This window comes from Ailuropoda melanoleuca, chromosome 6 (assembly GCF_002007445.2).
Source record: "Ailuropoda melanoleuca isolate Jingjing chromosome 6, ASM200744v2, whole genome shotgun sequence".
Classification (NCBI taxonomy): domain Eukaryota; kingdom Metazoa; phylum Chordata; class Mammalia; order Carnivora; family Ursidae; genus Ailuropoda; species Ailuropoda melanoleuca.
This window is the reverse complement of record NC_048223.1, coordinates 103,578,156-103,601,968: the sequence shown is the minus strand read 5'-3', so window position 1 is coordinate 103,601,968 and position 23,813 is coordinate 103,578,156. Positions and strand designations below refer to the sequence as shown.

General features: G+C 51.3%; 2 protein-coding genes across 12 annotated transcripts; one reads left to right on the top strand and one right to left on the bottom strand.

The window, feature by feature from the left end:
• Positions 1-637: 637 nt before the first annotated feature.
• Positions 638-20,878, bottom strand: MFSD13A (major facilitator superfamily domain containing 13A). Of its 10 annotated transcripts, none has more exons than XM_034663182.1 (10): positions 20,756-20,868; positions 8,911-9,045; positions 6,034-6,276; positions 5,533-5,615; positions 4,513-4,965; positions 4,236-4,359; positions 3,525-3,621; positions 2,807-2,978; positions 2,535-2,728; positions 638-1,462 (listed from the first exon to the last, which is right to left on the bottom strand). In XM_034663182.1, exons 3-10 carry the CDS (start codon positions 6,199-6,201, stop codon positions 1,200-1,202), a joined length of 1,554 nt encoding a protein of 517 aa, XP_034519073.1. In that variant the 5' UTR covers positions 6,202-6,276; positions 8,911-9,045; positions 20,756-20,868; the 3' UTR covers positions 638-1,199. The 10 variants fall into 10 exon arrangements, with proteins under 10 accessions (XP_034519073.1, XP_019664904.1, XP_019664907.1 ...); XM_019809345.2 differs by lacking the exon at positions 20,756-20,868 and adding an exon at positions 12,379-12,479; XM_019809348.2 differs by lacking the exon at positions 20,756-20,868 and adding an exon at positions 12,379-12,430 and having other exon boundaries at positions 8,911-9,108.
• Positions 19,479-23,243, top strand: C6H10orf95 (chromosome 6 C10orf95 homolog). 2 transcript variants are annotated; one of them, XR_004626250.1, is made up of 3 exons: positions 19,479-20,161; positions 21,180-21,291; positions 22,898-23,243. XR_004626250.1 is itself a non-coding variant. In XM_034663190.1 (2 exons), the coding sequence occupies exon 1, from the start codon at positions 19,479-19,481 to the stop codon at positions 20,130-20,132; it is 654 nt and encodes a 217-aa protein (XP_034519081.1). In that variant the 3' UTR covers positions 20,133-20,161; positions 22,898-23,243. The 2 variants fall into 2 exon arrangements, 1 of the variants encoding a protein (XP_034519081.1); XM_034663190.1 differs by lacking the exon at positions 21,180-21,291.
• The last annotated feature ends 570 nt before the right edge of the window (positions 23,244-23,813 follow it).

Below are 23,813 nucleotides of genomic sequence, written 5' to 3'. Positions count from 1 at the left end.
CCTTAAGCAGTAGTTCCCAGTCAAGTGGGACACGTCTGGCAATGTCTGGAGACATTTGGTTGTCACAACTGGTGGGGTGAGGCTACAGACATCTAGGCAGAGGCCAGGGATGCTGCTTTAAATATTTGCAACAAAGAACTATCGGGCTCCGAATGTCTCTCGGTTGAGAAACGCTGGCCTAGAGCACAGGTGTTCAATCCCAGCTGCACATTAAAATCGCAGAGCTTTCCAAAACCTCCGTGCCCAGGCCATAGCCCAGAACCCATGAAATCAGAACCTTGGGGAATAGAATTCAAGACATCAGCTTTTTTGAAAGCTTCCAATGACTCCAGGGTTGAAGACCCCAGCCTTGGAAGCGGCTGCTTTTCCTCGCTGTGTCCGGCGGTGGTATATGGGAAATGCACCAGGACATGACCACAGGCCTACAAGTCATTTTGCTCCCAAATGCCCATGCAGCTACTGGTCTGCGCGCCCTCCCTGCTACCTCAGTGACTCTAATGAGGGTGTCCTCCACCCCACCAACTCATCTGCAGAAAAATGTTCTCAGGGTGCTTTTCCTATTAAGTGAGGAATCCTGTTCCCCAACCCCACCAACCCACCACTCCTGCACACAGCACAGACCTCAGGAACGGGAGCAGAAATGACTGACTTTAATCAGTCTATGATGACATGAACCTCTTTGAGAGGTCAGGTGGGGGTGGGGGAGCCCTGCAGCAGCTGGGGCACAATACTTCAGGCACAGCTGAAGCAGAGAGGTCAGAGAAACCACTGGAAAGGTGGAGGGAGGGGGCGGTGGGACTCACAGCTTCCCCTCAGTGGGTGAAAGTGGCTTCTGAGCCCACACAGAGCACCAGCCCCAGCCAGGTGGTGGGACAGGCCTCCATGCCCTGCAGCAACCCCATGTGATCACAGGGTAGCCCTGTCTCTTCTTGGTCCTCTTTTTCCTCCTGCCCCACGGGGAGGAAGCAGGTCCCTGAGCACATACAGCCCAGCCCTTGTCCAAGCTGGGCCAGACAGCCAAGCCGGAACTTAGACCTCAGTGATGCTCCAGGCTCAGCCCCAGAAGCCCCCGCTTTGCCCCCTGTCCTCCAGGCTGTGCCCCAGGGAGGCAGAGGAGCAGGATGAGGGGCTGGCAAAAGTGGTTCCTGCCCAGGGCTGCGACAGTGTCCTCAGCAGGGTGGCCTTGCTGTGCCTGCCTCTCACACCATCTTAACATCCAGGGTTTGGGCCCGTGATAAGTTCTGGCGCTGGGCTTTGACCATGTGCAGGCGTCTCCCATGCAGCGTGAACTGGGACCAAGTGAACAGCTGCAGCAAAGCACAGGTGATGGGCACCAGCACCAGCAGGTAGAAGCAGCCCTGGCGGAGTGTCGGGGCCTGGGCTGGGGCCGGGGCCGGGGGCTCTGGCCAGGGCTGGGCACTCCCCACAGGCGTCAGTGGGGGCTGCTGGAAGAGATCATGACCTAGGGTGAGAGAGCATCCAGAAAGAAGAGGGTCAGCCCTGGTCTCCTCCAAGGGCCACAGTGCCACATCTCAAATGACACGCATGCATGTGTAAACCGCAACTCACTTCCTCCCCCAAACTCACTTCTCCCCTGTGCTTCCCTTCTGGGTGACTGGCACTACCATCCACCCCATAGGCTCAAAGTCTTCCTGAATTCTTCGGTTAACCTCACCACTCCCCAGCAGCCAGTCCTTCCCCTCCCCCCAATTCCAAAACACATCCCACACCCAGACACTTTCTGCCAGCACCCCCTGGCACCACCTGCTCCAAGTTTCCATGGCCTCTGCCACAGCCTCCCCACAACCCATTCTCCATACAACAGTCAGGATGAACTTTAAAAAACAGATCAGACCATGTCACGGCCCCGCTTAAAACCCTTGCAATAGTTTCTGTTCACACTGAGAATAAAATCCAAACCCTGCCCTGATGGACAGAGCCCTCTGCTGTCCCAGCCTCATCTCCTAGCCACTCCTAATGCCTTGGGCCTCTGTAGTTGCCCGCCCCCCCCGCATCTGGGTTTCACGGAGATCTTTCTAGACCAGATTCTTCCCATTCGGTCCACATCCTGAGTGTCATCTCCTTAGAGAGGCCTTCCTGGACCACATGCACTAAGTAGCTTCTCGGTCACACTGGCTATTTTACCATCGCTTTTCCCACTACCATCGCGATTTCCTTGTTTGGCTCTTTATCGCCAACCCCACCCATCCCTCTAACTAGAATGTAAGTTCCATGATGGCAAAGACCATTGTTACCTCCCTAAAGGGACCTGGAGCAGCAGCTGGCAGAGAAAGTATTCTATGCACATTCGTCGAATGATGAATGAATGAATGGACTATTGAAAGACTGGAAGAATTGGCGACTCAGTTCTCCTCCCCGTGTGGGGAGAGGCAGAGCGGGCGGGGCCCAGGCACAGCCTCTCTCGGCCAGTTGCCATTCTCTCCCCCTTACTGGACCCAGCTTGTCGGCTGCTGTGCCAGGTAAGTTTGACCCCTGGAGCCTCAAGAGCCCTACGCCAGCCCCCAGGCCCTCACCTGTGTAGAAGCACAGCAGCCAGGTGCCCAGCAGGGGGGCGAAGGTCTGGCCCGGCTTGGTCACCAGGGCCACCATGCCGAAGAGAAGAGCTGAGGCCGCCTGCTTGCGGTGGTTCAGCACCAGGTCTTCGTCCACTAGGTCACTGACCACCAAAGTCAACAGCTTACAGGTGCCCTCCGTGAAGACGCGGTTGCTGCCAGTGAAGAGAGAGGGGGCAAGGATGAAGGGGTGGGACAGAGGTAGGTGTAGGGCTGAGGGAGGCAACGCATACCTGGCGATGAAGAGGCAGAGGAGGCCGGGGCGGTCGGGGCCGGCCAACAGCATGAGCAGGCTCAGGCCCAGCTTGAGCAGGAAGAGCCCCCGCACCACGGCGTAGACGCCCCAGCGCCGGCACAAGGGCAGGAAGTAGAGGTTGTTGAGGTGGGGGGCCACATAGGAGACGCCTGCACAGAAGGGCACAGCCTTGTCGGGGCACCGCCATGGCTTCCACAGCTATCCACATCTCACGGTCGGCATCAGAGCTGGCACGGATTGAACACTCACGACATGCCAGGGTCTGGGCTACGAATTCCACATCCTTTTATTTAACCTCACCACCCTTTAGGATCAGTCCTGTTATTATCCCTACCTTACAGATGATAAATGGGAGGTCCAAAGAGATTAAAGAAAACACACCCAAGGCCACACAGTGAATGAGCAGTCAAGACGCACACCCAAGCCTGTCAGTCCGTCAGCCCAGCTGTGAAACACCCACTGCGCCACCTCACCTCTGGGGGGGCACCAGCATGGAGACCACCAGGACAGCAGCCCTACCCTCCTCACACTGCAACAGGCTCCCACTCTTGCCTCCCAAAACAGAGCCGGAGCCTGGACGGGCAGCCCCACAGCAGAGTAGGCCCCCCGCACCAGGCCCCAGCTGCGGAGGGAGCTGTGCCTGCAGCTGGGCTGCACGCCTCTGTCCTCCCAGACTGCCTGCGGCGCCCACTCACCCAACAGGAAGGAGCCCATGGAGAGGGAGATGTGGTCCGACAACAGATGCTCCAGGAAGAGGGGGAAGAAGTTGCTGTTGAAATGGCAGTGAAAGACCTGCAACCCAACGCGGGAAGTGAGGAGGCTGCTGGGCTGGAGGGGAGCTGGGAGCAGGCCGGAAGTCAGCAGGGGAGCAGCAGGAGCCAAGAGCAGACTTTAAACCCATGTCCCTCCACACAGAACATGCCAGAATAAAACCCAACACCAAATTCCTGTTGCTTATCTAATTTTGCTAAAATGTAGAAGGAATGATAAAATTGCCAAATTGAATGATTTAAGTTTTTTCTCTTTAATTGAAAACACTTTAGAAAACAAGCTCGATGATATAAACACCATCTATTTCTGCATTTGGCTAGCTTATACACTACATGTGTTTTAGGCAAGGCATTTAGTGTTTTAAAAATATTGTCATGGAGTTCCCAAAGCGCACCTCTTCTTCACAGCCTCACTTTGCAGGTGAAGACACAGCTGCCCTGAGAGACAGACCTGCTTAAGATCACGCAGGGATTGAGGCGTACTGATGGTGCGAGAATCCAGCCCTTCCAACCTGTATCCCAACAGCAAATCACCCACCAATGCTCACAAGAGACCCAGCTTTTAAGGAGCCTGTTTCCCTGAGCGAGGCACATCCTCGCTCCATCCTCAGCTTTTGGCTAGGCTCCCTCCCTTACCTGCACCAGGTCCATGCCCACGAACCACAGGAAGTTCCGGTGGCGTGCCAGCTGCCGGAGGTACTGGCCCAAAGTGATGCCGCCCGCGTCCTGGCAGCCCATAAGCAGCTCCTCTCCGCACAGGCTACAGGGCACAGGGGAGTCACCAATGGCCTAGGGCTGAGCCAGAGCCATCCACCCCCCCAGGGCAGCCGCCCATCAGCCAGGGGACTCAGTGTGGAAATCATATTCAGAAGAGTGCCGGGGGGAACCCAGAGAGCTGGGCCAGGCCACTCACCCGCCATCCTCAGCCAGGGCTGGGCACTCTGGCCCCCTGCCAGCTGCCTCAACCTGCCGCCTAAGCAGCCGTGTGGCCCCCACAAAGCCCAGCCCAGAGCCAGTGGCCAGTGCCACGCAGAAGGCGCGGAAGGAAGAGAAGTCTTCCTTGTTCCAGAAGGCATAGGAGGCAAAGACAGAGAGGGAGCCAGCCGCACTGAAGAGGGAGCAGTAGAAGTTGAGGTGGGTACGGTCGTGGGCAGACAGGGCCAGATCAGCCAGCAAGGCATGATGGTGCAGGTCCACGAGCGTCAGGAAGCCATCATAGAGGCAGAGACACAGCAAGAACTGCAGGCCAGCTGGGGCCCAGGGCACCCAGAATGCCAGGAATGACAGCGCCAGCAGTGGCCCATGCCAGCCCAGGGCCCGCACCCGTGCCAGCACCACGGCCCTCGAGGAGAGCCTGGCGCCCGACCTGCCAAGGAGAGGAGGAAAGGTGGGAACGGCTTTTACCAACTTGGCCGGCTGCAGTTCCCCCTCCCTCTGCCCAGGCCCCAAAGGAAGGACAAAGCCCCAGAGTATGGGACTCACACCAGAGTGAGCCCACTGAGCTCCACGTCTTCAGCCTCTGACTTAGGAAGCACAACTCACCAGGGGGTATACTCTCTTGTCTGCTCCCTTGCCAGCCTGCCAGGGCTGATGGCCAACGGGTGGTGGGATACCTATTTCTCAGAGTTGGGGGCAGTGTTGGGCCCAAGCAGGGATAGGGTTAAGGAATCTGCCAGAAGCAGCAGAGTGTGTCTGCTGTACAGCTCCCAATTCTGAGGACCTGACAAGCCAAGCTGGGGTATATCTCTCCCCAGGTGAGCAAGGCAAGAGTTAGTCAAGGCCACTGCTCCCACCTGCCTAACCTTGGGAAGGGAGGGAGCCTAGCCAAAAGCTGAAAATGGTCTCCCTTGCTCTCCCCACCCCAAACACAGACACCCCTGGGGAGGGGTGGGGTGGGACAGGACCCATTGTGAGCCATCCCCAGGACACAAACCAGGGCTGGGAGCTGAGGAACTGACGGTCACTCAGCCAGCCGAAGAGGGGGTCGTTGAGGCTGTTCCAGAGGAGAAACACCGTCTGCGGGCAAAGGGGAGATGGGGCAGGTGGGCTCCAGGCAGCCTCCTCTCCAGAGTTTTCCCTACCCAGCCTGTTTGCCACCCCTCAAAGATGAGCTCAGCTTTCCTGCCTGCAAACCTTTGCTCAGGGCAGTCCCTCTGCTAAAATCCACTCTGCCAGCCACTGCCCCCATCAGACTCCCACCCAACCAAGGCAAATTTACCCAACTGATAAATTAATATATGTAAATATATTTTATCATATATGTGAATATCTAAAACAGTGCCAGGCTCACAGTGGCCAGTAGAAGGAGGAGTCGACACCTCCAGCTCCAGCTTTTCTTGCTGAATCACAGGGGGCAACCTGGCCTGCCCCATGCTCCGGACTGGGGGGGACCCAGCCCTGCAACCTGCCCAGCTCCCCCCCAGTGGTGGCCTACCTCTCCAACCCAGAAGGCAGCTTTGTTGATCTTGTACACTGAGACAAAGGTGTCCACATAGTAAAGCAGGAACACATTGTGCAGGATAGAGATGAAGAGGGCCAGGGAGCCATAGACCACAGCCGTAGGAAGGCCCAGCATCCAGGCCTGGAGCCTGCCCAGCCCCATGGCTGCCAGCTCAGCATCACCCCCAGGAGCACCGAGGAGCGCTCATGTCCAAGAGCAGTCTGGCCATTCTTGTCCCTGGGGAAGGAGGAGCCAGTTAGCTACAGGGATCAGAGCCAGCTCTGCTCCTAACCCCAGACCTCTGAATCAGTTAAAAACTCATTTCCAGGGGCACCTGCGTGGCTCAGTCAGTTGAGTATCTGCCTTCAGCTCGGGTCATGATCTCAGGGTCCCAGGATTGAGACCCACATCAGGCTCCCTGCTCAGTGGGAAGTCTGCTTCTCCCTCTTCCTCTCCTCCACCTCCTCCCCTCCCCCACTCATGCTCTTTCCTCTCAAATAAATAAATAAATCTTAAAAAAAAAAAAAAAAAACAACCTCATTTCCACTGGGAGAAAGTTTGCATGCAAAACAAAGCTGGGGAATCATCAATGACATACAACTGAAACAGTGCTGGGCTGCATCCCACTCTCCGAGAGTAACCCAAGAAAACTGAGAAAGGCGTGGGAAAAGAAGGCAGGCATCCAACAAGTGCTAAGCCAGGTCATGTGCTAGGACAGTGTGCTCCGTACCTTCTTTCATCCGCACTATCTTATCACAAGAACCTTAACAATCTGGACATGCCAACTGTGGGCTCGGGGACACAGTGCCCCTATAAAGACTCAGTTTCCTCTCCTGTAAACGGGAAAAAGGGATGATCACGTGTACTCTGCAGAGGAATGTAAGGACCGAGTGAGGGGTCCCTCGGAAAGTGCTCACTAAGTGGACGGTGGTGGTGTCCTGATTATCTTTATAAAATCCCTACAAAATTTATAGCACTATTACAATGTGAAAAAAGAACAATCCTAAGCTCCAAGATGTTAAGTAATTTGCCCAATGTTATACAGCAAAAAAATAGCAGATTTGACCCCTGGCCTGTCTAGTTCTAAAGCCTTTTCTGCCATTTGACCTCCTACATCAGGTTCCACGCACTGTTTGGTAGAACAGAGAAAGTTGCTGTGATGTCAGGTTCCACAGGTACATAAGAGTGATACAGTCTACAACCACTCATGCACTTTCATTCTGGAAATGCCACCTCAAAAACCTAACCCCAAAGGAACATGTACAGAGACGTTCATGGCAGCAATAGTAATAAACAGCAAAGTTGGACATGGCCCAAGAACGCAGAGACTGGCTCAGCAAGGCCAATGCTCTCCAGAAAAGGCAAGCCCATGGGCCACCTCAACACGCAGAAGAAAAACTCAAGAACATGTTACGTGAAAAGAGAGAACAAAGCACCGTGCGGGTGCCTGGCTTCCAACCAGGCTGACTTGTACACAGAGGCTGGAAGGACAGACCGACCACGAGAGGGAAGGAAAGAAAAGTCAGACCTTTATTAGAGCAGGCCTTCTCAAACTGGAATGTGCTTCCAAGTTATGTGGGCACTTCATCAGAATGCAGATTTTGACTCAGGAGGTCTGGGAAGGAATGAGATTCTGCATTTTGAAGGGGCGCCCAGGTGGCAGCCGCTGGGCCATGACCACAGTTTAAGCAGCGAGGCATTAAGTCTGCCTGTCTCTTTTTTTAGATTCAAAGCTGCTGTTCTCTTTTCTGAAAAATAACCCTGTGTGTGCTTGTTTGACCCCCAGAGGGAAGCTATGAGGAGTTCCTTCTCTTAAATTCCCTGTTGTGTGTTAAATCGTGTCCCCCCCAAAAAAATATGCTCAAGTCCTAACCCCCAGTACCTGTGTTACCTTACTTGGAAACAGGATCTGGGCAACTGTAACCAAGTGAAGATGACACCATAGTGAATTCGGGTGGGCCCTTACAGAGAGAGGGAAATTTAAACAGAGACAGACACACACAGAAGGAAGGTGGCCAGGTGAGAACAAATGCAAAATTGGAACGAGGCAGCTACAAGCCAAGGAATGCCCAAGGACTGCAGGCAACAACCAGAAGCTAGGAGGAAGCAAGGAAGGATTCTTCCCTAGAGCCTCTGGAGGGAGCGTGACCAACTGTAGTTGTTTCAGACCGTGAGAGAATAAATTTTGGTTGTTTTGCAATAATGTGTTTGCAGTAATCTGTTCCAGCAGCCCTAGGAAACGTTTACATACCCTCTCTCTGGAGCCCTTGAGCCCCTGAAGGAACATTTGGTGGGAAATGCTTTTTTTTCCCCCTCACAGCTTTATTGAGGTATGGCTGACACAGAATGATCTGCATATATTCAAAGTGTACTGTCTGATCAGTTTTAACATATATATGCACCTGTGAAACCATCACCACAGTGGAGATCATGAATATACCCATCACGTTGAAAGTTTCCCTGGCACTTTCTAAGGAACATAGTGGAAAGAAAACACAATTGGGGGTCTCCTAAGTCCTGACTGTACCGTTTACTACCTGTGTGACCTGGAGGAATTTGCTTAACCTCTCTCTGTCTGTTTCTTGATCTGCGATACGGCACCAACCTTCCTAAGACTATTGTTAGCGGTCAAGGGGAAAATACTCTCAAGCACTTAGCACATAAGTGCAGTAGACACTCAAACTTCAGAGATTACTGCTATTGAGCCTCTCAGAACTTCCAAAGCCACCACACAAGGATGGGGTGAGTATTCATCTAAAGGTGCTTTGACGCTGTAAAGCCCAATGTATACCTCTGTTGCTATCCTTAACCCAGCTCACTTTCTCAGATTCCCCAGGCCTTTCAGACCCCCCACCCCTGCCACCACCTCACCTCTAAAGCCTTTGTTCAAAGGGAGTGAAGCCTTCCAGGCCCCCACGCAGATGTCCAGTGACCCACCCTGGTTGCTGGAAGGTGAGCCCTGCAGGCAAGTCCCCAGCCTCCACCAGCTGGCTCCCTGCACCGGTGCTGGAGAAATAGCAGAAATCCTCAGATGGTGGTGACGGTGGTGACGTGGGAAGGGCATGACTTCTGCCGTGAGGAGAGGCTGGGTTTAAATTCCACCTGCATTCCCTGCTAAGAATGTAACCTCAGGCAAGCCAATTAACCTGGCTGAGCCTTGGTTTCCTCACCTGTAGAATGGGAATAATAATGCCTATCCTTTAAAGGAATGCAGGGAGGACTATACTAATTCCCAGGAGTCCAGAGCATTGTTACATGAAGATGTTCAGAAACCAGATTTTTCTTGGGCTTATTCATAAAAGATCCAAGTAGGAGCAGGGGACTATCCTGGTAATCTGGCCCCTTCCCACGGTAAGGGAATTTGAGAGACAAGGCAGGGCACACGAGACTAAGTCAAAAGAGGAGAGTCTACAAGTGGCAGGAACACATGCACCGTTCAGGAGAGCCAGATACAAGCCCCCATCACAAGCCAGAGTCGGAGGCAGAGCGACCTGTCCAGGTAAGCCTGTGCCCAGGAGAGGGGAATGGGGGAGGAGGTGCAGGGTCACTGCAGCCCTTTCTCTTCCAGATTCTGCTCCTCCCTCAGGAAATGCCTCCCCCTACTCTCCCTCCCACTCTCAATACACCCCAGGAGAAAATAGCAACCCTGCCTCTCCAGGGGAGGAACAGCTTGGAACCCACACCAACCTAGTTGCATAACCCAGGTGAACTACCCTGTCATCCAGCCAACTCCACCCCCACCTTGGCACCTGGCAGGAGAGCCTGTTGGAGGTCCCTGGAGCCCACCCTGCCCTTGCTCTGGGATGGTCCCAGTTTTGTGGCTTTTCGCCAGCCTTTCCTTCTCCCTGCGCCTTGGTCTCCTCATCTATAAAATGGGGATGATGCCAACCTCTTGGATTGCTGCAGGGCTGAAACACAAAAGGTACATAAAGCACCAAGCACAGTGCCTGGCACACAGGAGATCCTCAATAAACAGTAGCTGCTGTTACTCTTTTTCATGTCTCTGAAGTTCGGTCTCATGATCTTTAAAGGGTTTCAGTCAATGTCCCCTTCTGTCAAATCCATGATTGAAGTGGTCTTTCCAGTACCCAACACTGACGCCTCTTGCTGCCTGGTATATCCTGATATCCCTCAAATTCTCTTTTAAATGCCACCTCCACACCTCTGTTCATACTGTTCCTTCCACCTAAAATACTCTAGATGTAACTACATATCATTTCTCAGGCATCTGGGTATGTCTGGCTTTTACATCCATCATCAAGAATCCTTACAACTCTTGTTACTATTTCCACCTCATTTTATAAACGAAGAAACCAAGGATCTGAAGGTTAAATAAATCACAGAGCTATTAGGGACTGGAGCAAAGATTCAAAACTGGTGTTTTTGACTAAAAACTCTCAGCATTTCTCATGTCACTATGCCCAACCCCACCACCATCTTATCAATCCCATTGATTCAAGGCCCAGTTCAGTGACATAAGCCTTCCTGAGTACACCTAGTCAGGTATTTTCTCCCTTTTCAGGTCCCTTGGTTCCTTTATCGGGATCCAAATGCCTCCCTTACTCTCCTCCAGCACCCAAGCTCTGTAAGAGCAGGACCACGTCAGACCCGAGTTTTCTACTCCCTGCTTCCAACAGGCTCCTTCACCACACCACAGGTGCTCAATGAATGCCTGCTGAGTCAAGTTGCCCCTAAAAGGCCAATATGGGTATCCCCAGAACTAGGGAAAAGGAGCAGCCCTAAGATTGCCACCCCCAAATCCCACTGTGCCCCTCAGCTCTGCTTGGCTGTGGGAGTCAGAAAGAGGCAAACAGGGGAACCTTGACGTGCCCTGCCTAATAAAACATGTACAGCAAGGCAACAGGTGCACAAAGAGGAAGAGTGGTAACAAAAAGTCACATTTATTAAGTTTGTACCGTGTGCTAAGGAAAGCAGATACAATATGGAAAGAGAGCTCAGGGCAAGGAGGTAGAAAGACACCAGAACAGGAAGGGTTTTGTAAATCACACAAGATTCTATCCTGAGGACACTGGGTTGGGGGTCACTGAGGGGTTGATGAGGTGACAGAACCAGATCTGTGTGGAAGGAATCCCCTGGCATAAAAACTCACCTCTTGACCAATCAGGATTCTGGAAGATAAAGAACTAGAAAAGATGGAAACAGTAACATCCCCCTGATTTCTGAACCAACCTATAGTGGCTGGGGGCTGGTGGATTTGGTGGAGGAAACCAAGAATGCCAGACTGGGCCCCTAGAGTGAGGGGCTTCAGGAGGGTGGGTGTTGATTCCCTTCAAAAGGACTAGTGACTGTATGTGAAGCAGTTTAGTGCAGAAAGAACAAGCTACTAATAAGCATAATTTGGAGTTGGGAGCCCTGAGTCAAGTCTGAACATTATCATAACTAGCTGAGTTTATTCCTCCATCTGTGAAGCCGGAGAAAACAATTCACTCTCTACCTGTCCTCAGGAGTATCAAATGAAATTGAAAGGTGTAACACTCTGCACAAATATTAGGTGTGTCCTTTTCTCAACCAGCAGCTGACCTCTGAATTGTCTGCTGCCTTTCCTGTTCCGCACCCGCCTCGCCCCTCTCCCTGACCAGTCTCCCTCCCCACAGCAGGGCCCAGGCCTGGCAGGCAGGCCTCTCCTGGCGAGGGGTGTGTGTGTGGGGGGGAGGTGGCACTCTCCATTCCAAACACTAATAGGCCAATCCTCCTCCCGCTGGAAATGAACTTTCCCCTTATTGGGGGAGGGACCTTCCCCTTCTCCCTCCCCCACAGCACTGGAGGGTCAGCGACTTCACCCTGGGACCACCCGCCCCTCCCAAGCCTCTGAGGACTCTGGGGCTAACCCAGGAGCTCTTCACTCAATAACTCGCGCTGAAACGTATGGTTCTCCAGCCCGTCTGTACATTAATATCACCTGCGGAGTTGCTCAGATACCGAGGCCCGGACCTCACTCCTGACCAATTAATCGGAATTTTCAGGGATGGGGCCCAGCGTCAGTCTTCTTTTAAAGCTCCCCAAGTGGGTCTACTACGCCACCAGGGTTAAGGGCCATTATGTTAAGGAAATGGGTCCCGGCCTGAGGTCCCAGCCCCTCAGGGAGCCCTTCCGCAAGGATTCCACCCCTCCAGCCCTTGAGCCCAAGCTTCTCCCATCCCAACCCAAGGGCTCTCCCAACCCACAACCTCATCACCTCAGGGACCCCCCGCAGACAGCCCCCAGGATTCCCATAGCAGACAGCATTCCTGTCCCCCCCGGGTCCGTCCTTTGTGTCTGAGTGGCCCCCAGTCCGGCCCGCTCCTGCCCCCGCGCCCGGACCGCAGGCCAGCCCCTCACCGCAATCGTCGCAGGCGAAACCTAATCCTGCGGCCGCCTGGAGCCAGGTGCGAGCCAGTGCGCCTGCGCGCGCCCCGCCGGCGGCTTCCCCAACCTCTTCCTCCGCCCCCAGCCGGCGATTGGCTCCGCGCGGCTCCCGGGACCGCGCCCCGGCAGGTGCCCTCGCCCGAGGCTGCCGGAGCCATATTTGTCACGGGCGCATGCCCTTAGTGACCGAAAAGAAAACGTGGACGCTGGTAAGAAGAGAGGAGGTGGCCTGGATTCCTGACAGTTCACCCCTTCTTTCACCTCGATAGTTGCTTAAAGTCAATTTCAGTTTAAATCAATAAGTCTTTTCTGAGCGCTCTCCTCCCTCTCCCCGTCCTTCCTTAGTATTCCCAAAATGAAGAGAGTACACAGCACCTTCTTACGAGCCATGTGGTCTGACTAGACGCACAGCTAGGCGGATGACGAGATGACAGTGGCACAAAATGGGACTCCCTGATGCTGGATTGTGAGCCCCTCAAGAGTGGACAGCCCCAGCTTGATGTTGGGCACCAGGGCTCAAGCCAAGGCTCCAGGCCCTGAAAGAGCTACCATGCAAGCCCAACCTCCTCGAATTAAAAATAAGAATAATAAAATAAAAGGAGTACTGAGCTCTATGTGCCTTGTACTGTGTTAAGCACTCTGCATGCATTATCTTGTTGACTCCTCACATCACCCCTAGGAGGCAGGTGCTATTATCCCCATTTTACAGATACAGAAAGATGTTCAGAGAGATTCAATGACTTTCCTACTAGCAAGAGGCCCAGACTAGCTGGAACCCAGCTCTCCTGACCCTCAGAACAGAGTCTTTCCTCTTCCTACCCTGTCCAGGCCCTCAAAGTCAAGTTTTGTTTTGCTCAGTCCAGTCTGGTGAGGATGTCCTATGTCTTTTCACAATAGGCTTAGAAGCCTGGTTAGTTTTCCAAGCAATCAAACAGCACACACTTCAGACCTACTGTTTTCCTACCCTGGGATATGGGGCAATGAGCATGGGCTTTAGCTTCTGGGGGATCTGGGGCCCAGTCCCCTAGCTCCACTTCTTTGTTAAGGGATACTACTTTTGTAAGGCTCTGTTTTATGCCTTAGAGGGATTTTGTAGGCATTAAGTGAGAAATGTGAGTGTAAGAATTTTGCCAGGTTTTGGCCATTATGCCTTTGTTGATGGTTGTCAACAGGAAAATCATCCTCTTCCTCCTGCCTGACAACCACAGCAAATGGTCCAACACTAGAGCCCTGGTATGCAGGGGTTAGAGTCTGTCCAACCAGTTCCCGTGGAACCCCAGCAGTCCCATGAACTTTGCTCCCAGCATCCACCTCTCACCAATCTCATTTCTCCCCAGTCCTGCCCTTTAGACCCTCTTCCACCTCCTATGTTCCCCGGAAGCCACACACATCATTTCTCTTCTAGACTTCAACCAATTTCTGGAAGCCGTCCTGCTCAGAAAGCCCTCATGACTAAAATGAAGGTGACTATTATTCCCTCATCCGAACCCCTTGCTTCCATCTGTTTTCCTGGCTGAGAATACAGGGCTGGAAACCCAGCATTCGGCATGGTGTCTGGCATATTAGGGCCTCCATAAATTGACTAAAGGAGTTCCCCTGCCTTTCCATCTCTGACCAGCATGTGCCTTTGTTGCAAAGCAACCCTGACTCTTTTTTTTTTTTAAAGATATATTTATTTATTTATTTATTTATTTATTTATTTATTTGACAGAGAGAGAGAGACAGCCAGCGAGAGAGGGAGGGAACACAAGCAGGGGGAGTGGGAGAGGTATAAGCAGGCTCCTAGGGGAGGAGCCTGATGTGGGGCTCGATCCCGGAATGCCAGGATCACGCCCCGAGCTGAAGGCAGACGCTTAACGACTGAGCCACCCAGGCGCCCCGAAACCCTGACTCTTTACTTAGCCCTCCAGTCCAGTGAGAGAACAGGGGTAGCAAAAGGGCTGCCAAGGACTGTCCAGAAATGAATGTGACCCATTGGAAAAACGTTGCCCCTATGTTGGACTTAATGTCTCATGGTTACACTGAGGCTCCTCATCCCTCTGATTTTTTTTCTTTTTTTAAAGATTTTATTTATTTATTTGATAGAGCACAAGCAGGGGGAGCAGCAGAGGGAGAGGGAGAAGCAGCTCCCCATCGAGCATGGAGTCCAAAGCGGGGCTCAATCCCAAGGACCCCAGGATCATGACCTGAGCCAAAGGCAGACACTCAACCGACTAAGCCACCCAGGCGCCCCTTCATCCCTCTAATTTTATGGACAATGTAACCAGTTAACCTCTTGCGTCAGCACCAACACTGGGCCTTGTGACTGTCTCCAATTTCCCTTCCTGGTTGCCAGCCACAGAGCTATCTAGGAAAGGGCATAGGATGCAACTAGGGGATCATATCATCTGCCTGACTTCTTGAGTCATATCAGAGTCCCTGGATTGTGGGACAAATAGATACATAAACAGTCTCTCTCCTTGAAATTCTCTCCTCCCTTGGCTTCTGACCTCTCTGATCTAGGTTCCATCATGTTCTCCTCCTACCTAACAACGCCTCCTCAGTCCCCTTCACTGAGGCACTATTTTCCCAGGGGCTTTCTAAAATCGGAGGCCAGGTCCCCCAAGTTTCCATTTCCTTTTTTTTTTTTTAAGATTTTATTTATTTGAGAGAGTGAGTGAGAGAGACAGCATGAGTGGTGGTGGTGGGGGGGGAGAGGAGCAGAGGGAGAGGGAGCAGCAGACTCCCCGGAGCTGGACACGGGCTCCATCCTGGGACTCCAGGATCATGACCTGAGCCAAAGGCAGATGCTACCGACTGAGCCACCCAGGTGCCCCCACCCAAGTTTCCATTTTCAAAGCTCTTTTCATTTATTCACTTGAACTTGCCAGCTGCGGTAATAAAGACTTCAAACAGAAGATTGCTGCCTTCAAAATGTATAAGTGGAACCCAACGAATTGGCAGCCATGATGATACAGTGAGGTGCGCGCCAAGTAGCAGCTGTTTGAGTCCTTCACCTACTACTTTTCCCTTCATGACTACCCCACCTCCCATCTCCAGCCTGAATATAAAGCCACAAATGAACTCCCTGACCACACCATTTCCTCAATTTCCAATCGCCCACGAGGGTTGTTTTTTTTTTTTTTTTAATTCTCCAGGCTTGCCTTGACTACCCACCCAGGCAACTAACCCAAAAACATGTGCATCCACCTCTATTCTACCCTCCTCCCAGGCAGTTACATGGGGTCAACTCTAGGTCAATCCGCTCCCATCTCCTTTCCATCCCCAGCTCCTGCTTTGGTTGCCAGTTTTCCTGGGCTAGTGTGAGACCCTCCTCCAAGACTAGCTTCCAAAACAAACAAAAAACAAAAACAAACCAAGACTAGCTTCCAGCCTCTCTCTCACCAATCTATCCTCTACTTTGCCAATAGGAGAGCCCCGATCATGGGGTTCACGCATCAAAAACTACGTAGGTTGCTGTGTTTTGAAAACTTTCATAAAATGCTGGGGAAAACACTCAGGGTGTATTGGTGATACAAACAACAGACGACTCCACTCCACAGTGTAATAACCCAAACTTAATTTTCTAAGGACTTAGGTGATGGTGCTTTGTAATTAAAAATAAGTCTATTTCATTGTCTTCTGTAGTTAAATTTATATGAAGTAAACAACTGGTGTGTGAAATCAAAAAAGACTCCGCTCAAACCAGATTAAGCAAGAAAGGAATTTATTGGGGGGTGGGAGGAGGAGGCATTGGAGGAAGGTAGTCAAAAGGTAAAGTTCCAGAAGTACAAGGTATGTAATGTACATGATGATTATGAACACTGCTGTACGGTACACGGTATATAGGAAAGTTGTTAAGAGAGTACATCCTTAGAGTTCTCATCACATTGGGAAAAAACTGTTTTTATTTCTAAGATGATGGGTATTAAATAAACTTAATATGGTAATCATTTCACAATATACAAAAGTCAAATCCTTTGCTGTATACCTTAAACCTATACAGTAGTGTATGTCAATTATATCTCAACAAAACTAGAGGGGGGAAAAAGGAATTTATCGGCTCATGTAACTTTAGAGTCCAGGATTCAAATGATGTCATTGGGACTTAATTTCTCTTTCTGTCCCTTGGTTCCACTTCTTCTGTGGCTCCATGCTCAGAAAGGCCTTCACCTCTCCACCCAGACTGCATTCTTTCAGATTTCTGTCCAGAGGAAAGAGAGCACTTCCCTCCACCCCAAGAGAACAAAGCCCTGGGCCTGGCTCCCACTGACCAATTGAGACACCTGGCTACTCTCAACCAATCCTTATGGCGAGGGACGGCCATGCAATTGATCTAGCCATACATCACCCCTAACTTTAAGGACAGAATAGAGCCAACTCCCCCAGAATCACTTTATTGAGTAAATAAGGTATGGGATCCCAAAAATCTAGAAGCTGTTACTGGAGTCAGGATTAATGTTGAGAAACTCATAGTTTGATCCTTATTTTTCCTATTTCACCTGAACCACCCCCAGACCAGCAGAGATCTTCAGCAAGCATGTAGGGACTGATTATTAAAATACAGGCTTCCGGGGCGCCTGGGTGGCACAGCAGTTAAGCGTCTGCCTTCAGCTCAGGGCGTGATCCCGGTGTTATGGACTCGAGCCCCACGTCAGGCTCCTCCTCTATGAGCCTGCTTCTTCCTCTCCCACTCCCCCTGCTTGTGTTCCCTCTCTCGCTGGCTGTCTCTATCTCTGTCGAATAAATAAATAAAATCTTTAAAAAAAATAAAATAAAATAAAATAAAATACAGGCTTCCTACCCTCCCAGCCTCCAACTTGAGCTTGGTCTCACACTCTCCCCACCTCCCACCCAGGTGTGACCAGATCCCTATGTGGGAGCAGGTGGAGAAAGGGGCCAGTCCCACAGGGCCCATGATTGAGCTCCAGGCCTGGATGAGCTCAGTCTATAGGTGGTCTTGGGACATTCTTCAAGTGCTGAAGTTGGGAGAGGGCAAAGTTATAAATAGGAATGGGGAGGTATATTAATTTCCTATTGGCACTGTAACAAATTACCAAAATTTTAATGGCTTAAAAAATACAAATTTATCTTAGAGGTTAGAAGTCCAACTCATTAACTAAAATCAAGGTTCTGACAGAACTGTGTTCCTTTCCAGAGGCTCGAGGAAGAATTCACTTCCTTGCCTTTTTCAGCTTCCAAAGGCTGCCTGCATTCCCTAGCTCATGATCCCCTTTCATCTTCAGTCAGCCAAGGTTGGTTCACTCTCAGATAACATCACTCTGACTCTTCTGCCTCCCTCTTCCACATTTAAGGCCCCCTGTGATTACACTGGATCTATCTGGATAATTCAGGATAATCTCATTTTAAGGACAGCTAATTAACATCCTTAATTCCCCCTTGCCATGTAACATAACATATTCAAAGGTTTGCAGGGATTAGGTTGTGGTCACCTTGGCAGTGGAGGCCTCTCTCAACAAAGACCACTGTGTCCTGGGACCAGTTCCTAGAGTGCAGGGGGTGAGGCTCCCTTCGTGGAGCTCTGGCATAGGGAGTGTTAGGTAGATACCCAGTTCCAGTAGCTATCTTCACCAGGCCAACGGCCCAAGACTTGGGAGAGCAGCTCAGTCAGGAATATAAAAGCGTGACATCATCAGGGTGAGTGCAGAATTTTCCAGAGGGTAGCTGGTCTTTCAGGGATGCTGAGAACTGAGGAGAACCTGTGGGGGTTACTGGTGATGCTCCTTGAGTCAAGAGAAGAGGAAGAAGGAAAGTATGATGGCCCAGCAGCTGGGAGAGGGTATCAGTTTTAAGCATCCAGCAACTACCATCCACCCCACTGGGGAAGAGAGAGGTGGAGGACTGTGGCTTACAGCCAGAGGGAAATGGACCTTAGATAGGGCTTCACACCATCTGGATAAAGCAATCTTTCTGGCTTCACCAAGTAGCTTCTGGGCTGGCCTTAGTTGAACTGGGTTCAAATCCCACTGTGCTACCTAGACTGTGTAAACCTGCGAAAGTGGCCTAACTTCTGAGCCTCTGGTTCCTTATCGGTTAAACAAAAATGGTTCAACATGTTCTTCACATGGCCATTAAGCTCTTATGTAACATTCTAGAAGGGAGGATTGAGAGCGTGAAAGAAGTCCCAACATGGATTGGCTATAAAGCTAATTAGCAGTCATGAGGCTTGAGACAGACATGAGGTTGAATTTTGCTCTTACCATAACTAACTGCGTGAGTTTGGGCAAGATACTTAAACCTACATAAGCCTACAACACTGTGAGTGTTTCCTAGTCATAGAATACATTTACTGTGTACCAAATCTGAGGCAAGGAGCTTCCTCCTACATAAAGTGGGGAAAATATCAGTACGTCCTTCCTAGGGTTGATGTAAAATTAAAGTTAGATGCTCATAAACAACTTGATTCAGTACCTGGTGTAGGAGCTTCACTCAAATGTTAGGATAACTCCACCCATTTGGAAGGGCTGGGAGGATGGGGTGTGGGGAACAGGTGGCTAACTGATTGGAAAGGGCACCAAGATATCCTCAGTGATGCAGGGGTGAGGGCATCCCTGAGTATAGGCCTCACTGTCTGGGGCAGGCAGGTATGACCAGCAGGTTCACCCACTGTAGATACAGGCTGGCTGGCTTCTGGCCAGCCAAATGTGTTTCCCTTTGCTTGGAAACCAGGAGGTGTGGCTGAGGCAGGGCATGGAGGGGGGCAGAGCCACTAAAAAGTGGTGGAGAGGAGCCTGCTCTGGACTTCTCCGGCTGCCCCAAACGCTGGGGAACAGCTCCTGGGAAAAACACTTCACCACTGAAGGCTTGAAAAGGCCTTGGATCCTTACTGCCTACTGGGAGCCCGGGGTTCGGCCCAGTCCTGGGACAAGAGGTGAGATGGAAGCTGAACGCCCTAGGAAGAGTTCCCCCAAACCATCAGGTGTTGCATATGGGCTCCTGCTGTGAACCAGAGCCCTGGGTTACCAAGCCCCAGGGATGGGTGGTGGAGATAAAACAAAGGGTATCCACACACACCCCCACCGCAGGTGTGGACCAGGCCCCAGTAAAAATGCCCGCCGCCTGAGCGTCAGACCATGTACTCGTACAGCTGCCTGGCATCCAGGGAGGGCGTCTGGCCTCCACTGCAGCCCCTCACCTACACCTACCTGCCCGGCCCTCTGCTGCTGCCCCCCATCCACGCCCACAGCTTCTGCAGCCGGTCCCCGAGGCTGACAGCAGACGAGTGGCCGGCTCCGCGGGAGTACCACTGCTTCCACGGCCCAGGCGCGCCCCCGGCGGCCGCGCCGCCCTCGTGGGCATTCCCGCAGGCCTACGCCGCAGCCCTGCTCCTGCCCGCGCCCGGCTACCTGGGGCCATCGCTACTAGGACCCGCGGCGGAGGGGGCGGCGGCTGCCCAGCGCGGGGCGCCATGGCCCGAGGGCGGTAGCCTGCAGGCCGAGCTGCGCTGGGGCCGCGTGGAGCGCGCGCTGGGCCCGCGCCTCGAGCTGCCGGACGTGGTGCGCCGGGAGCTGCGGCGTGTGTACGGCACGTACCCGCGCACCGACGTGCGCGTCACCTACCGCGGTGGCCAGTTTCTGCTTCAGGCCGCGCCGCGCGTCCCCGAGCCCGAGTACCGTGTGCAGAGGCGCGTGCTGCGGCCTCCCGCCAGCAGCGATAGCGGCGACAGTAGCCCGGCCGCGGAAGCGGCGGAGCGTGGCCGCCGGCGGAAGAGGAACGGCCGGAGCTGAGGACGCCGCAGGGCCCGGCGGCCGGCCCGGTGAGCACGCGCGCGGCTCTCCTCCCCTGCGCCCGCTGCCTTCGGCCCGCTACGAGGGAGACCTCCGCGGTGCGCCGGCTTAGGGTGCACCTGTCACCTCGCTTTTTGCTTTTTTTTTTTTTTTTTTTTTTTACCAAGCCTGCACGCCGCCCACCTGCTGCACTTCCCTGATTTCTCTCGCGTTATTGCTGGATAGCGGGGGAAGGGCGAGAAAAGATCAAGAACATCTTGGGGTGGATGTCCTGTTTCTCTTCCCTTCCACTCGGACTTGGGAAACCTAGGTGTGGGGCGGAAGAAGGGCGTGGACCCTTTGCTCTCTCCCTCCTCTCTCCCATGTTAGAAGCCTGCCCCGCACCAAACCCCCACTTTCCCTTTTTCCTCACCTCCGTCTAACAGAGCTCCCCGAATTGCCCAAGTTGCTCCCTAAGCTGAGGGCCCACCTATCCGCAGGTTATAGTAAAAAGTAAATAAATGAGTGAACTCAAGTGTATGCTGCGAGATCGCTTTTCTGTTTGGGGTGGGTGGGGGTGTTCCTCATCTCTGTAATGTGAGCCTTACTCCCCTGCCTCGGGAAGAGCCAGTGTGCGTCCTCACCTGCTGGGCCGAGCTCTCTGCTTCAGCTGCCCTTCTCCAGAGTGCAGGACCATAGGCTTCCTAGGCCCCGCGGCCTACCGCGTTCCCCGGCCCACCACCCGCGGAGAGAGTCTGAGGGCGGAAGCTCTTTTGTTGAAGCGCGGGTGGTAGGCGTGGCTGAGGAAGGAATGCTTAAGACATAGATTTAGGGCTATCGCTGACATTTTCTAGTCGTGTAACTAGGCTTTCAGAGCCTCAGTTTCTTCATCTGTCAAAGAAGCATAAAATCATCGCAGCCTAACCGGGAAAATTCACTAGGGCTGAAATTTAAGATGAATGTCACTTCTTGACTCCTGATTCTTACTAACAGTCTTTAACAGGCTGAATTCGCAGTATGCCGGGAGTTTGCTGGAGGGTTAGGCCACACATCCAATTTTAACTCTAGGTCTGGCAGGACTCCAAATTTGATGCCCAGGCTGTACAAATGAGGTTGCTTGTGGAATTGCTTTTACTGAATTTCCATATGTTCGATGGACAACAGCTGCCTGGGTATGCAGGTATGTTATTGAAGCCCTACACCACTCGACTGAATACTTCTGTATTTATGAACCTCATGGAAGGGCTTTCAAGCTGCACCACTTGGGAAGACTTTTTCTCCTGATGAGTGGTTTACTTTTATCTTGGAAGTACCAAGGATCTCATAACTGATCATATTTTTCTTTTTGCCCTGGCTTCTAGGGAGCTCAGAGCCAAATTTGCTTAGCATCTTTTGTGTAAAGCCTGGATCCTGAATGGTCACCCCTAGTTTCATCTTATTTTCCTTTCCTTTTTTTTTTTTAATTATAAAAACACAGGGAAGTGGTGTAGTGTAATGCGTCTGCTATGTGACCTTAGCTAAATTGCTTAATGTCCCTGAATCAATTTCTTCATTGCAAATGGGGGTCATAGTATTAGGACCTCTATCTCATGAAGTTATTGAGAAGATTCTGTGAAATGCTGCTCACAAAATGTTTATCACAGTGCCTGGCATGTACTAAATAATCTAATGTTAGTGTTTGTTTTTTAAAAAATAGTTTGTTGGGGGCGCTAGGGTGGCTCAGTCGGTTGAGCGTCCTACTCTTGATTTCATCGCAGTGATCCTGAGATCTGCCCGTGCTTAGCAGGGAGTCTGCTTCTCTCCCTTTCTCTCCCCCTCTCTCTGCCTCTCCCCCCACTTGTGCGTGCTCTCAAATAAATAACTCTTTAAAAAATAAAAAATATAGTTTGCTATACAGAAATATATAAAATAGGAGGTTAAAGCATTTTTTTTTTTTGGAAGTTAAAGTCTTTTTAATATCCTTATCCCCAAATGATTAGTAGGGTCCGAGCTATTATTTTTTATCTTTTTTCTGTGCATATAATATTAATTACATAAAAAGAATTACACTGTTTTACCTGTTACAATTTACTGTAAGTATATTTTGGACATCATTCCATGCCAGTGCACATGGAGCTACCTCATTCTTCAACAGCCACCCAATATTCTATAGCATTTGGATTCTTTCCAGTTTTTAGCTATTAAAAGTCCATCCAACAAATTTCTTGAGGGCCTATTATTTGCCAGGAACTATTCTAGGCCCTGGGGACACCGTAATGAATGAGATAGCCAAGGCCGTTTCTGCCCTTATGGAGTTTGCATTTTAGGGGGTGAAATGGTGATGGGACAACAGGGAAATAGATAAAGGCAAATTGTTATAAGTACTACAGCAGGAACTAGAGGCTGAGATAAGAAAGGCAAGTGCAGCAGTGGAACTTAGAATAAGGTAAACAGGGAAGCTTTCTGAGGAGGTGACATTTAAATTGAGATCTAAAGAATGTGACAAAGCTAGCCATGCAAAGAGAAGGGTGAGGGAGAAGCCAGGCAGAGGGGCATGGTAGATGCAAAAGCCCCAAGGAATGAAAGTTATCTTCATTCCCTCAGCAAGCATTTGAGAATCCACAATATGCCAGGCGGTATTCTAGGGACTGGGGTTATAGGGGAGAACCAAACAAGTCCCTGCCCTCATGGAGCTTACTTTAGAGGTAGAATCCAGAGAAACAGAGACTGGCAACAAGCAAACGGGTGAACATATGATGTAATGTCGTAATGTAATGTGATTAAGTGATGGGGTGCTGTTTCAATAGGATAGCCAGAAAAGATTTCTCTGAAGAGTGATTCTTGAGTGGAGACCTCCTAAAGACCTTCACAAGCCATTTGAATACCTGGGGGAGAAAAGCAGGTACAACCACGCTGTGGCTGGAGTGTCCTTGTCCTGTGAGCAAGCAAGAAAGTTGCGGTTAATGAGGTTAGGGATGAAGCCAGATCCTGTGACGCCTTGAAGCCATGTTGAGAGTTTTGGATTTTATTCTTCGTGGGCAGAGTGTTATAAGCAGGAGAGAATGTGATTGGATTTTTTAAATTATTCTTTTTTTGTTTTTATTTTTTTTTAAAAGATTTTATTTTATTTATGTGACAGAGAGACAGCCAGCGAGAGAGGGAACACAGCAGGGGAGTGGGAGAGGAAGAAGCAGGCTCCCAGCGGAGGAGCCCGATGTGGGACTCGATCCCGGAATGCCGGGATCACGCCCTGAGCCAAAGGCAGATGCCCAACGACTGCGCTACCCAGGCGCCCCAAATTATTCTTTTTTTAAAAAAAAAGATTGTATTTATGTATTTGAGAGAGAGAGGGACAGCATGGGGGGGGGAGCAGGCAGAGGGAGAAGCAGGCTCCCAGCTGAGCAAGGAGCCCCACCTGGGGCTCAATCCCAGGACCCTGGGATCATGACCTGAGCCAAAGGCAGACACTTAACTGACTGAGCCACCCAGGTGCCCCTTTTTTAATTATTCTGGATGCTATGTGGAAAAGAGACTGCAGAGGGGCCATTGTGTAAATAGGGAGACTGGCTGGGAGACTTAAAATAATACAGGCAAAATCAGATGGTGGCTTGGTCTTATTTGGAAGTAGTGAGGCTGATGAGAAAAAGAATGTCCTTGAAATATGCGTCTTTGTTCACACGTACAAGTATTAAATTGTTGAATCTATAGTCTTAGAAATGGAAT

Excerpts from the sequence above, each read along its gene's own strand:
- MFSD13A (XM_019809357.2), bottom strand. The coding sequence starts at position 6,201 with ATGGGGCTGGGCAGGCTCCAGGCCTGGATGCTGGGCCTTCCTACGGCT. Across the intron at positions 5,616-6,033 it reads CTGCCTTCTGGGTTGGAGAG|ACGGTGTTTCTCCTCTGGAA; the intron begins GTAGGCCACCAC and ends CTTTGCCCGCAG. Across the intron at positions 3,622-4,235 it reads TGGGCATGGACCTGGTGCAG|GTCTTTCACTGCCATTTCAA; the intron begins GTAAGGGAGGGA and ends GTTGGGTTGCAG.
- C6H10orf95 (XM_034663190.1), top strand. The coding sequence starts at position 19,479 with ATGTACTCGTACAGCTGCCTGGCATCCAGGGAGGGCGTCTGGCCTCCA.